General features: G+C 37.9%; 3 protein-coding genes across 12 annotated transcripts; 2 read left to right on the top strand and 1 right to left on the bottom strand.

The window, feature by feature from the left end:
* Positions 1 to 3,306: 3,306 nt before the first annotated feature.
* LOC110896106 (histone-lysine N-methyltransferase, H3 lysine-9 specific SUVH4) lies at positions 3,307 to 9,515 on the top strand. 10 transcript variants are annotated; one of them, XM_022143546.2, is made up of 15 exons: positions 3,307 to 3,431; positions 3,577 to 3,904; positions 3,982 to 4,038; positions 4,123 to 4,179; positions 4,258 to 4,312; positions 5,923 to 6,032; positions 6,113 to 6,304; positions 6,851 to 6,943; positions 7,916 to 8,014; positions 8,101 to 8,147; positions 8,240 to 8,322; positions 8,407 to 8,566; positions 8,655 to 8,943; positions 9,003 to 9,221; positions 9,295 to 9,515. In XM_022143546.2, exons 2-15 carry the CDS (start codon positions 3,590 to 3,592, stop codon positions 9,406 to 9,408), a joined length of 1,890 nt encoding a protein of 629 aa, XP_021999238.1. In that variant the 5' UTR covers positions 3,307 to 3,431; positions 3,577 to 3,589; the 3' UTR covers positions 9,409 to 9,515. The 10 variants fall into 10 exon arrangements, with proteins under 10 accessions (XP_021999238.1, XP_035836413.1, XP_021999241.1 ...); XM_035980520.1 differs by having other exon boundaries at positions 3,979 to 4,038; positions 4,120 to 4,179; positions 6,146 to 6,304; positions 9,003 to 9,225; XM_022143549.2 differs by having other exon boundaries at positions 3,979 to 4,038; positions 4,120 to 4,179; positions 9,003 to 9,225.
* Positions 9,516 to 11,199: 1,684 nt separating this feature from the next.
* LOC110896108 (trihelix transcription factor ASR3) lies at positions 11,200 to 12,678 on the top strand. Its single transcript, XM_022143551.2, has 3 exons — positions 11,200 to 12,001; positions 12,083 to 12,148; positions 12,232 to 12,678. The coding sequence occupies exons 1-3, from the start codon at positions 11,434 to 11,436 to the stop codon at positions 12,510 to 12,512; spliced, it is 915 nt and encodes a 304-aa protein (XP_021999243.1). The 5' UTR covers positions 11,200 to 11,433; the 3' UTR covers positions 12,513 to 12,678.
* On the bottom strand, positions 12,654 to 14,033 carry LOC110896107. Its single transcript, XM_022143550.2, has 2 exons — positions 13,739 to 14,033; positions 12,654 to 13,669 (listed from the first exon to the last, which is right to left on the bottom strand). Exons 1-2 carry the CDS (start codon positions 13,961 to 13,963, stop codon positions 12,890 to 12,892), a joined length of 1,005 nt encoding a protein of 334 aa, XP_021999242.1. The 5' UTR covers positions 13,964 to 14,033; the 3' UTR covers positions 12,654 to 12,889.
* Between the last annotated feature and the right edge of the window lie 422 nt (positions 14,034 to 14,455).

The raw sequence follows: 14,455 nt of genomic DNA, 5'->3' as shown, positions 1-14,455 counted from the left end.
CTCGCATTTTTAGCTATATATTTGAATTGCATCTGTATTTGAGTTTAGTGTCTCATCACCCTCTCCCTATTGGTCACGTTAATCCATAACATTTTGTCTTCAAATTAACAGAAAAAAAAAGATGTAAGTGGCATCAATATCAAAAAGGACACACCTAGTTTAGTTAGATGCCGTCTTCCACAAATTATGATCCCTTAGTCGATTATGGTTCCTATGTCTCTCTTGATATCATTAAGGGTTTGAAATAATCCCATTGTTGCATGTGAATTAGCTCAACCACAATTTTCATACCCATTCAACTTGCATCCAAAATATTGTAAACCCATTTTAATCTTCCTTTAGTCGACTCATATTTGATACCGATCACCAAGGGTGTGTAGAAAAACTGAATTAAACGACCCATAATCTAATGAATTGAACTGAAGCATACCAAAAACTGATGGGTTGGTTTAATGATTATATCTAACAAGATCAAAATTACTCTACAGTATCATTTGTAGAGTAATTTTGATAATTACCCTACAAACAGATAATTATAAAAATGTCACCGTGTGCTTTTTGCTTTTTCATGCTATTCGTACGTTTAGTACGTTAACTTTATTTGTACAATAACTTTCCCCAAGAAATATATAACATATTTGTGAATTAGTTTCACTAAATAAAAATCCAAATTGCAAAGATGAATAAGAAAAGATTATGATATGGATGTTATATTTTTTCTTTACATGTTCTACAATCATATAAAAAAGGATTTTTATATATTTTTCACTTCTGAGTAGTCTTATTACATATTTCCCCAACTATTGAATTTAATTACATATTTCTCCTTCATAAAGAAGCCTTGTTAATCTCTAAATTTAATTACATATTTCACCTTCCTAAACATAATATATTACATATTTATCCATTTCATTAAAAATACTCTTGTAGAATTACTATTTTATCCCTAATGAGTTTATTAAATAACTAATTACTATCTTCAAATCGCCTTCCGGCGACCTCCAACAACCGCATCGGGCGAGATAAAGAAGAAGACGGAGTTTTTAAGACATCGGGTTTTGGCCAAGTTATAACATTACGAAGATGGTGTAAGGACCAATGCTTCCGATCATCTGTGGCGTCACTGGTTCTTTGTCCGGTGAAGAATGCTTAGTTTTTTAGAAAAAAAAAAACAGGTTATGCGCTCCTGGTGATATAGATTTGAGAAAATGAACAACATAAACATAGATATGGAGCCCCCATCTTCTTCTGGATAAAATTATAAAATGAAAGAACTTATAAATGGAAAACAACATGTGGTTTGCAACTTTGAGCGACAAAATACAAAAATACTAATGACAGTTTTCTAGATATGTCAACAATTTACAGCAATGTCATCGTCGTTAAACGACAAAACACCGAAAAATTAAATTAAACCACATCTGTAAATGCATTTTATTCCATATTCATACGAAAGCATTTCTTTCAGATCAGAAACCACTAATTTACAGCAACATCGTCATCGTTCAAAGAGCAAAATATGGAGAAATCAAACTAACGCACATCTATAATTGCATTTTATCATGTAACAGAACGAATTCCTACTGAAATCATTTGCATTCGATTATCAAAAACATTTAATAGCAACATAGGCATCGTTCAAACAGATTAATACATCAATATATTATAAATGCACATTTGTAATTGTAATTTATCACAAAACACACGCAATCGTTTCTTTCAAATCAAAAGCAGTTTTATTTTGTCGTTCAAAGTTACAATTTTCGGCAACAACGTTGCTGTTTAAGCAACTTAATACATAAAAATCATATCAACGCACTTTCTTTATGTGTTCAACTAAACTTTGAAGTTTTAACAACCGATCGGTCTCTCCGATTTCTTTTCTTCTTCTTGTTATGACCAGTAATCGAAATGACGCACCCCCTAATCGTGTTCTTCTTGATCCATTCTTCACAACCTTTGCGCTGGTACCAATTCAATGACCCTCAAATCGGATCAATAAACGCATATGAATTAAGATGAACACGAACAATTAACAAAAAACTGGCTTTGTTTTAACGATTCTGTATGAATGAACTTATTTACAAAGACCACTACCGACCCTAATTAAACTCACCAAAGGATGTTACCGGAATAGTCATGACGGTTTCGAAAAAGATGCAACGAATAGGTTTATGAATATTGCTTGGAATAGACACGCCTCTTTGTTGCTTGTCAAACCTTTTTGTTGCTTTTTGTATAAGAGATATAATATATACAAATGGGCACTAAAAACATATTCTATGATTAAAAAATTTTAAGATCAAACTTCCAGGCCCAAATAATGCCTAATTATATTGTTTTGAGCTATTTTTAGTTAGACTCAAGTTCATGGTTAGGTAACCCATAACTAACTCACCATAATTTTTAAAACCGATTAACCGAAACCACATAACTGATCGGCTATGATTATGATTATCGAGATGTTTAGGTTAGGGGTGTTCATGAGCCGAACCGAACCGAACGGAGGTCTGCTCGTGCTCGGTTCGGTTTGAAACCGAGCCGCTCGGTTCGGTTCAGATTTAGGAAATCGAGCGGAAATCTTATGCCCGTGCTCGGTTCGCTTTAGAACCGAGCCGCTCGGTTCGGTTCGCTTTTGCTCAGTTTTATTTAGCATTCCTACACAGCCATTCATTCACCAAAATTCACCAACTTATATGTTTCACACACACTTTAACAATTTGACAAAATACAAACATAAAAAGTCCCACAAAAATAAACACAAAATGTCATCCAAATGTTTAATGTTTAAGAACATCTAAAATGCAAAATAACTTCAAAAACACGCGTTGAAGTCATTCCATACATCTTCAATCAAAAATTGAATTCAAAACATAAAATTTGATACGGTAACATCAATTGAAACCCATAAAACACCCCTCTGTTTTTTTTTTAACTGAAGAGTTGAAAGAGATTAGGGTTTTCTTTCTTTTTTTTGAACTGAAGATATGAGGATTCTAGGGGCTGGATATGTTACATGTTTATTATATTTAATAATTATAATATATATATATATTTAATAAATATAATATATATATATAATAAAATAAATTCGATCGAAACCGAACGAGCGACGAGCGAGCGTATCTATGCTCGTGCTCAGTTCGTTTTTAAACCGAACCGAGCTGCTCGGCTCGGTTTTAATCGAGCAAGGAATCGCACGAGCAAATTTCCGAGCTTTTTCAAATGATCGTCGAACGATCTTCGAGCGCCGAGCAGTTTGGACACCCCTAGTTTAGGTAAAGCAAAAGCCCAATATGTTGGGCTGGTTGTATCTCCCGCTTGTAGGGGTTCAAAGTATTGAATATTATTTTGGTACTTTGTTTCTCCTTCCCCCAAAAGCCCAAGTCAGTCAGTCAGATCTTCTTCTTCTTCTTCCCTGGATCGATCGTGTATGTACTTTCTTCTTCTTCTTCTTCTTCATCTGAATGCTGCTGCTGCCATTGATGTTGTTTTGTGGGTTCATGCTGATGATGTTTAAAAGCCTACCCTAGGGGCTGTGATTTTGATCGAATGCTGTGTTTGTTTGTTTGTCAGAAACCCTAGGCGAATGGAGTCTTTGGGCAATGGGACATTGGATGTTTCAGTCACCAAAAAATTCGGGCAGCGGGTCCAGAAGAAGGAATCTGAGGAGAAGAAAAGATGCAGTCCGCGGCTAAGAGAAATCCATGAGAGTAAAAGACCTTATTACGGGCCCCCTCGCAAACACCACCCACCAATTCTTTTGGAGGGCCTGGATGCTGCTGCTGAAACTCCTTCCGCTCAATTGAGTGCATTTTCTTATGTGCCTCATACCCGAACTGATAAAGCAAGGGTCAAAAAAGCTCTTAGAATATACAACAAATATTACCTTCACTTTTTTCAGGTATTTTCAACTAAGTTAAGTTATTCCCTCCCATCATCTTTTCCACTTTATTAATTTACACATCATTCATGCAGCAGGAAGAATATGCATGTGAAAATGACACCATACCACTTGCAAAACATCTTGATCTCAAGGTTACATGTTTCTTTCTTGTATTAGCTGCTGTATTTTATTATTTTTGAATTACAAATGTCTTCAATCTTTGAGCATTGCAGCAGAAAGAGGGTGTATGTGAAATTGGGGGTAAGCGTCCTGATTTGAAGGCCATCTCTAAGGTATCTTTTCTTTGCTTTACTTTACTTTTTAGTTCAAAGTCTATTGTATTACTGATTGCACCCTTTTCCTTTACTTAGATGATAGAGTGTAATGAAGTCTTGTTTCCTACAAAAAGATTTGGTCACTTGCCTGGTAAGTGAATAAATAGTTGATTCTTTAAATTTAGATCTTGCTTTATGTATGATGTTAATGAGTGAACTTTGTAGTATCCTGTCAGCCTGTCTGCATGACAACATATTCTTTTACGCAATATCTACATTCACCATGAATAATGGTCTTTCATATGTATATTGTGTTTGACGAAGTTTGACTACATGTTCTCTCCTAGAATCTTTTTCTTTAACTCAAGATAACATGTAGTCAAACTTCGTCAATGTCCACTTTTTAGGCACTATCATCAAAACAGTCAACACCTTAAAAGGGTTTTTGGCATGAACTTGTTCTTTCTACTTGTGTGCCTTGTCTTGTACACCTCATTTGTCTTTTTAAATATGGCCTTGACTTGCCTTTTGACTTATCTGGAGTCTTGGCTTAGCTTCAACTTTAATGCTTGCCTTAAGTTGAGTTAAAAGAGGAATAAGATCAATAGGGGTGAGTGGAATTACACTCAACTTGAGTTTTGGCTGTTGAGTTGTATGTTAACTTGGCTTGAGATCCCAATCCTTCAAATATTTCTTGATCAAGATCTGGAAGCGATCTATTAGTCATATCGACGTTATTTTCTCAAGCCTTTTTATTTGTATTGATTTTCCAATCTGTAAATTGGAAATTCCAACAAAGAGAGTCCAGTTGGTTGGCTATTGTTAGTTATATTGAGTTGTGGAGTCTGATGAACTTCCATTGTGGAGGGGGCTGTGATAGGGTTACAAATGGGTCGGATGCTACAAACGGGTCAATATGCGGTGGACTTAGTTTGGATCATATGGAGCCCCATGATGGAGGTTAAAAAACCATGCATGGCCCTTACCCACGTCACCACCATGTGTGGGTTATTCCCACTTCTTTTATTTCCATATTTAACTATTAGTTGAAAATTTTAATCTATGTAAGTTGATTATTGGCTTGCAATTGCAACTATTGTTAGATCAATGTTAGTTTGTTTATATGTTTTATATTAAGATTTTTTTTCTATTCCATCCCGAAGTTACTTATGTTCTACGAGTATGATTTTCTCTGAGATGCCCAATAACTAAATTATTAATTAGGTTATTATTGTAAGTGTTTAAAAGGGCTAAGCTTTATCTAGTTGTTTTTCTTGCTTCATAAGTAGTACTTCAGTTTGTTTGTTTTCCTTGAATTTAGGACGTGAGGTAGTGGGTTTCATTCTATATGTAAACAACTTTTGAATGTTAATGGCGGTGCTTTTTTATGTTTAAAACTTTCGACCGTGTTTTCTCATTTTGAGTTACCAGTTTGTTATTCTCCATTGCTAACTCAAGTTTGGCCACTTGGGTGGTGTTCTTTGAACCCTGATCGTGAGTCTCGGGGGTGTTTCTGTATCCGAAACTTCGTTTAGGTTCGCCCGGCGGAACTGATCAAGTGGTGTTTCTGTATCTTGATCGACCGTTGTCATTCGTTTCGTTTGAAACTTGGAAAACCCTATCCGTTGATACTTTGATATACAACAACAGGCTGGGAGCTGGGCCTTCCATTGTCAAACAAAAAATAGAAATGGAATTGCAAGTCAGATGAAGGAAACCTTGTTTGGGTCCGATTTCCTGACAGTTTTTGATTGCATGCAGGTATTGATGTCGGTTATCAGTTTTATTCACGAGCAGAAATGGTTGCTTTAGGTCTTCATAGTCACTGGCTTAATAGCATTGATTATATGGGAGTATCTTGCAAAATAACGGTATGTATGACTTCATTTAGGTCTAGATGAATAATGTTTCACCCACTGTATTGTGACCTCTTGAAACTATCTTTTTTCAGAATAACAATTTATATCACTATCTCCTTGTACAGGAGGAGTTCAAAGGGTACACTTTTCCAATAGCCATAGCTATTGTATTATCTGGTGAATATGAAGATAACTCTGAAGATATTGTTTATACTGGTGAAGATGGAAATAGATTTACGGGTAGTGAACATCAAGAGATGTCATGTGGTAATTTGGCTTTAAAGGTAAGGGAGAAAAACTTATCGTTCATGTCAATTGCCTTATTTTATTATATGTATATATATATATATATATATATATATATATATAGGGGAAGGATAAATCGAAAACCCACTTGAGTTGAGAAAACTCAGAAAACCTTTGTAAAAAAACCATGTAAACTCAAGATACATTTCTAAAAAAAATAGGAAATGTAATATACATATATTTGAACATTTTAAAAAAAGAAACACAAAAAAACACCAAGTAGTTTTTTTTTTAAAAATGTTACAAAATTTCAGGTTACATAATATGTATGTCCAAAAAAAATGTAACATATAAATTTTCAACATTTTTTTTTAAAAAAAATAGTAAGCGTTTTTTTCATTTTTTTTCATAAATAGGTCCGTGTACATTTATATTACATTTCCTATTTTTTTTAGAAAAAAATAAAAATGTTACATAGGGTTTATTTGGGTTTTCTCAACTCACATGGGTTTTCGATTTATCTTTCCCCTATATATATATATATATATATATATATTTATGTTATATTGTGTCTGTGTATACAGAACAGTATGAAACAATCTATACCTGTCAGGGTTATTCGGGGTCATGCAGGTGACAATCACTTGAAAATATACACTTATGACGGCCTCTACAAGGTAAATGCTTTTCATTTCTCTCTCGCTATGTGTCTTGATTTACTGCCATAAACTTACAAGAAGACAAACAAAACCGATACAAATTTAATACATGAGATGATTTAATGAAATATAACAACATTAATATGGCAGAACAGAATGATGTCCTATGCAATTCTAACATCTGAGCACATAGCATATGATATGTAAAACAACAAAACATTTAAACCGAATTAGTTGAAGTTGATGATTTTTAATGCACATTAATTTAAATTGCGTGGCTCATATCATTCAAGTATATTCATACATCCGTGCATCTGCAACAAGAAATAACCAATCCTGTATGATTTGTAAAAGATAAAATCACTCTATAGCCATGTCACATATCCCTTTTAATCTATCAGCGCAGGCTGAAAGTCATATTGTAGATGACCTTGTTGTATTGTTAACAAAACACACTTGGACAATCTTCATTTATAAATTATAAAATTCGTGTATATGGGTATTAGTATTTCTGTGTAGTATAATTTGTCCAGATACTGGTCAACTGCATGAGAAAGTACATAAGAGCAAATTTGAAGAGTGTTTTTGCTACACGAGGCGGTTTTATCTGGTCAGTTTTGCGCCTTGACAAAACCAAGGCGCTCGCTTCACGTATCTTGTGGGTATGAGGCGCCTATGCCTCGAGCGCCTGTCTACATAGATTCATATATTTTGTGAATAAGTTCTAGATAATTGAAAGTAAATACAAATTAATATATTAATAACCTCTATGTAAGTTTATATACAACTAAAAGTAGCTCAATATATATAAAAGCTTTATGTAGAAACTACAACGTAAGAAGCATTTCACAGAAATTTACAAAATATGTATACAACTCTTCAACTCAAGAAGCGTATTTATTATTGTTCATATATTCAACTTTTTAGCATTTTTTTTAGTAACCAACGCCTCACTCATCGGCCTTTGGGATCACATATGTGGCGTTTCAGGTTTCTGAATGCTGGCCTGCAGAAGGTGTGTCTGGTTTTGTTGTATACAAGTATCTCCTGAAACGGCTTGAAGGACAGCCTAAATTGACAAGCAATCAGGTTAAATATGCAGTTTAATTTATCATTTTATATAGTATGTAATTTGTAAATCGTATAAGTAACAGTTGAGCTTTATTTTTAAACAGGTCGAGTGTAGCAATGGGCGTTCAAGGGTTCCTGCCAAAGCGCCCCTGTATGACTTACTTAACACATGGCTGTAAAAATTATTTACTTTTGTATTAACTCTAAAAACAGTCAACTTATTTCCACGGTTACCTTTTTAAGGATGGTGTGCCTGGATATAAGTGAAGGTCAAGAAGATGTGCATATACCTGTTGTCAATACAATTGATGATACCACTATTACTGGTAAGCTAGCTATATCTGGTGTTGGTGTTTATATATATATAGTTGCAACTTGTAGGTTAACACATCAAGTTTGAAAATTGATAGGATTTACGTATACCAAGTATAACCAAATTTTGAGCAATCTGAAACTCCCTCCAAATGCGGATGGATGTGATTGCAAAGGATCTTGTAAAAATCCCAAGAGGTGTTCTTGTGCTAGACTTAACGGTGTTGATTTTCCATATGTACGAAGCAACGGGGGGAGGTTAGTAACTAAGTAACCCATCCTAGTAATTGTCTTTAGTTAGTTAGTTAGTTAGGGGCGTTGTGAGTTTATTATGATGATGTTCCAGATTGATTGAAGCAAAGGACGTTGTGTTTGAATGTGGACCAAACTGCGGATGTGGACCTGGTTGCATCAACCGCATATCGCAGCAAGGGATAAAATATCAACTTGAGGTTTTCCGTACTAGTGATAGAGGGTGGGCTGTGAAGACCAAAGACTTTATCCCATCAGGTGCACCAGTATGTGAATATATTGGAGAGCTTAGGAGGACAAATGAGCTGGACAGTGTTGCTGAAAATGACTATATATTTGAAATTGATTGCTGGCAAACGATCAAGGGGATCGGAGGAAGAGAGGTGAGATAATTACAATTCATAATCATAATATGGTATTCTAACTAAGGTTTATTTTCCAGAGGAGGCTGGGAGATGTATTTGACTTGGGAAGAAGAGATGAAAAGGAATTTGCTGAGCCTGAGTTTTGCGTAGATGCGGGGCGTATTGGTAATGTTGCGAGGTTCATCAACCACAGCTGTGATCCAAACCTTTTTGTACAGTGTGTTTTAAGCTCACACCATGACTTAAAACTAGCAAGAATAGTTCTGTTTGCTTCTGATGATATAGCCCCCATGCAGGTAGGTAGGTCATGTTAATTTTAGGTAATCAAGATCATATGTTGTGCTAACAAGGAGATGGTGCTTGAAACAGGAACTTACATATGACTACGGTTATGCCCTTGATAGCGTTGTAGACAAGAATGGGAAGGTAAGGATGCTGCCATGTCATTGTGGGACTTCAGAATGTAGAAAGAGATTGTATTAAGGATGATGATCATGATGATGCTTCTTCTATCTTTTGTATTGCTACTGCCATCATTTATGTTAACTGTAGACTGGCTGGCTGGCTATCCATTTATTTATTTTATCCTATGTAGGGCTGGCAAAAGTAACCCATATAGCTTATTTTGGGTCATTTTGGGTCATAAAAATAACCTCACGGGTCTTTTTGGGTTTTAATATTATCTTTGAAGGGTCAAGCTGGGTCAAAATAAAAAGAGGGAAAGGATGGAACGGGTTAATACGGGTCAAGGTAAAAAAGAAATGGGTGAAAATGGGTGGAAGAAAAAATTAGAAGGAATGAACGGGTTGTTCATTGCCAATCCATACATTTCAAACCCTACAAACCCTAACCATGTCTTCACGGCAGCTCCTCGCCACACTCCTCCCCCGCTCCCTCCACCGCTCCCCCGTCACCAGATCCTCCGCCGCACACGTCTCTTCCACTCTCCCTCACCCCCTCCCCCTCATTTCACCCGTTACACCACCTACTCCACCTCAACTGCCGCTCCATCTCCGCTATCACCAACTACCGTCGCTGGATCTCACGACGGCAAGATCACCGACGAGTTCACCGGTGCCGGTGCTATCGGACAAGTGTGTGAGGTGATCGATGCTGTTGTTGATGTTGGGTTTAGCTAAGGATTACCGCCGATCCTCACGGCTCTTGAGGTTTTGGATAACTCGATTCGGTTGGTTTTAGAAGTGGCACAACATTTGGGAGAGAATATGGTGAGGACTATTGCTATGGATGGTACTGCAGGACTTACGTGTTCTTAATACTAGTTCTATGACTGTATGTCTTTGTTTTTTATATTAATTAATAATTAATAATAATTTGTTGATATGTTTCTGTAAGTTAATTTGGATCTAGTGGAAGTAAGAATGGATGTTTTTTATATTATGAATTCATTTTCAGTAGCCAGAATCCCCTTCTACATCGTTCTTCTACAATTCGTTCGCTAGCCAATCATTTTTTAACTAACCTGACCCGACCCGGCCCGACCCGAAACCCGTTCCGACCCGAAACCCGTTTCGACCCGAACTCGTTCCGACCCGAAACCGTTCCAACCCGAACCCGTTTTGACCCGAACCAAAACAACCCTTTTTTTAATTGACCCGAACCCATTTTAACCCGAACCCGTTTTGACCCATGACCCGACCCGAACCCACCCAACCCGTTTGCCAGGTCTAATCCTATGATTCGATTTTAGTGGTTTGGGTGAAAAACGAATGTTAAAAAAAAAGGGTGTGTTGTCAATGAGGTGGTGGTGGAGTGGTAAGGGAGAGTCTTGGTGTTCTAAGGGACCCAAGTTCGATTCCTGTTCTCCCCATTATCTTCTGCGGCACCTGGTGATGATGGGAGACTAGGCGAATATGTGGAGATCGCTAGTTCGATCCTTGAACTGAGCGGGTTTTACCTCACCGCACTGTCGTGCCTTCGGGCGAGTGTTCACGGGCTTCGGCCCTAGGTGAGGGTTTTCCCCGGTTCGGAGGCGAGTGTATCCCGATGTGGTGAATTTCGCCAGTAGCCCATTTGGAGAATTCGTTGGCCGTTAAAAAAAAAAAAAAAAGGGTGTGTTGGTGTTTGTGTATAATAATAATAATAATAAACGGAGGGAGGGAGGGAGGGAGGGTGGATACAATTAGGGGTGTTAGTAATAAATGATGCGTTTGGTTTGGTTTGGTGTAAAAGAAAATGAAAATATAATAATAATAAAGATGAGAAGAAAGGGACGTTTAAGTTGATAAGGCATATTATTATGGTTGAGTGGCAGGGTAGAGATAACAATAATTATTATCTAAGGAAAAAAAGAAAAAAGAAAAGAAAAGAAAAGAAAAGAGAGTTGATTAATGGGAAGGAAAGAAAGTGATTAGCAGCAAGCACTAACTAACCTCCCTCACAAAACCATGACATGACCTGCCCTGTCCCTTCCCACCTCTAAACGGAAAGGACCCCTCCCCTACCACAAACAACAACGCCGTTACAGTTAAAACCTCACATGTATGTATGGCGCTTGAGCGGTTGACTCTCGCCCCCGTCGTCCTCCCCCCCGACGAAGACCTCAACAGCAAGGCTCCCAGGCTGCCCCGGTGGACCAGGCAGGAGCTCCTTGTGCTTATTCAGGGCAAGAGGGTCGCAGAGAACCGGGTCCGCCGTGGCAGGACCGCCGTTCTCGCTCAGGTGGAGCCCAAGTGGTCTTCCGTCTCCTCTTACTGTAAGCGCCATGGGGTCAACCGTGGCCCTGTTCAGTGCCGGAAAAGATGGAGCAATCTCGCCGGAGATTTCAAGAAAATTAAGGAATGGGAGTCCCAGATTAAAGAAGAAGCCGACTCTTTCTGGGTCATGAGAAATGATTTGAGGAGAGAGAGGAAGCTGCCTGGGTTTTTTGATAGAGAAGTCTATGATATACTGGATGGTGGAGGTCCCTCGCCCGCCTCCTTGGTTCTGTCACTAGCGCCGTCGGCTGAGACGACAGAGAACGAAGTTGTGTTCGATAGTGGAAGGACGGCCGCTGCAGATGATGGCCTCTTCTCTGACGAGGGCATCAAGGAAGCTGCTCCCGCTCCAATATCAGGTATTGGAAATGATGGCTATTGTAACTTTTTATTCTTAAAAAAACTATTTGATTATAGTCAAGATTATTGTTATTATGCAGCCACAGAGTATGAGTCATTCTCTCAAGGGGTTCCCCCTCCAGCTCCAGCTCCAGCAGCAGCACAAGGTAAGTTGTTTCTGTTTGGATCAAGATTCTAGTGGCTTGTAATGTGGATATCATTAACAAGTTAGGTTTTTGTTTTGATGTAGACAAAGAAACTAGCCCAGGCCCCCAAGGAAGGGAGAGGGAGAGGGACAGGAAGAGGAAAAGAGATGCAGCAGAAGAAGAAGAAGAAGAAGAAGAGATGTCTTTAGAGAAGCAATTGATTGAAGCCATGGAAAGGAATGGCAGATTGCTTAGCTCCCAACTTGAAATTCAGAATGCCAACTCTCAGTTAGACAGGGAACAACGCAAAGATGAGGCAAATACCCTATTTTCAGTTCTTAATAAGCTTGCAGATGCAATGGTCAGGATTGCAGATAAGTTGTAGTCTCCATCACATCACTTGTTGTACAGCCTGGGAATTCACCAAATATTTCGCTTTATAGTATAGTTGCTATACACATGATCATTCTGTTTATGTATCAATGATTATTATTTATTATATACAGTTGAGGTTTTTATACCATAATAATAAAACTGATTGCTTTCAATTATCACCATGCAAGTGCAGATGCCGATATACCTTGCCGTGTGTTATACAACTGTAAAACAGCCATGCGTTTTAGATATGGCACCCGATAAAACAAGCAAGTGCTCTCTTCTTACAAAGAAGATGAGACCAGTCACCAAAACCAGTTTAGTTTTGCTAATGTTCTCAAGTTTAAAAGCTGAAAAAACAATCTAAACAAAACTGAAAACATAACATCAAGGAATATCATCGTCATCATATTCCTCCATTTTGGACCTATATTGACGAACCGGCTTCTGACTCCTAGCTTTGGTATAAACACCATCTTCTTGCATTTCACTAATTTCACCCTGCTGTACCTCCACTGCAGCAATGCCAACGGTCGAGCATGCTTGAGTAGATGACTGCTTAACCTGTTCCTCACTGTTATCACCTCTTTTTTTTCTTGGAATAAAAACTACCGATTTAGGCAATTCACCACATGATTTCTGCCCCACAGTGTCATGTTCTGATGACTTGCTAATTTGCTCCAACAACTTCAAATAAGCTTCACTATTAGATTCATCATCAAAAGTATATCGTGTGTACTTTGAAGGATTCAAAATGTAATCTGGAACGCTACGCCCGTTTCCTGATGTTTTGTGGGTTAGACCAAAACTCTCCGGAGGAGGGGCGGCATCAGCACTCTTGCAAGTTGAGTGAAACCTGACACGTTTTGCAGGCTTGGCCGCCTCACAGTCATAAATTTGCCTCCTTTTCAGTATCGGCTTGATGCTTACAATAGCATCTTCAGAAGTCAACATTGCTTCATCACTTCCCTGCAGTGCAGCAGCATCATCGTCATCTTCATTGAGCCTAGTTTTTGCAGCTCGGGGATCCTGATGGAGAGATGTAGGGAGAACATGAACATTATGAGCATTCAAATAAAGGCCATGGTCAGTGACGTCCTTCATATATAAGCGATCACCACCATTCTCCCTCCCTTGTGCCATCTTATCATATGCATCTTCCTCTTCCTACAATCAACAGCATAAGTAAATCTACCTGATTGAATAATAAAAATAATAATAGTAGTAATACCTCACCTCGTTATCGAGGGTAGGATCCAATCCGATTGAGGAGCGAATGTCCAGGTCGTCGTCGTCGTTGAAAGAAGAAGAAAAGACGGGGATTCGATCATCGTCTCTTTGAGTTTCATCGCGCCTCCACTCTCTCCTTTGGACCTGTGCGTCGGTGAGAGACCATGACGTTGATGAGGATGAGATTGACCCGAACACCTTATCCACCCGATCCTTGAAACCATCATCCATGGGCACCGCCTTCGCAGTTTCAGGAGGGTTACCCAATTTATAACCCTAACCACGTCGTCTATTGTTTCCCATCTCAAAACTTACCATAAGGGTGTAATGAGTGGTTAAACATTTTGAAGTGGCAAACCAAAAAACCGACCAATCAGAACGCGCCATGTCAATCAGTCAAAAGTGTTTAAACTTTGCTGAAAATTATTGGCAGTGGTTTAAACACTTGCTGAGTGGCAAACTTTTTTTTTATTTTATGTTTTTTTTATATTTAAGATAAAATGGAAAAAACATAAACTTTTTGAAAATAAAAATAAAGCATTACATTTTAATTAAAAATAAAGCATTACATCTTAAATAAAAATAAAACATTACATTTCCAACATATTTTTTTGCGATCTCACGTTTTCTAGCGAGTGTGATTTCCAACATCTTCGGGTGAACATTGTCGGTAGACCGATTATACGTCTCCAAGTCCTTGTTGAACATTGTTTGTCGCAACGC

Source organism: Helianthus annuus, chromosome 12, assembly GCF_002127325.2.
Source record: "Helianthus annuus cultivar XRQ/B chromosome 12, HanXRQr2.0-SUNRISE, whole genome shotgun sequence".
NCBI lineage: Eukaryota > Viridiplantae > Streptophyta > Magnoliopsida > Asterales > Asteraceae > Helianthus > Helianthus annuus.
This window is presented reverse-complemented; position numbering and strand designations above follow the sequence as displayed.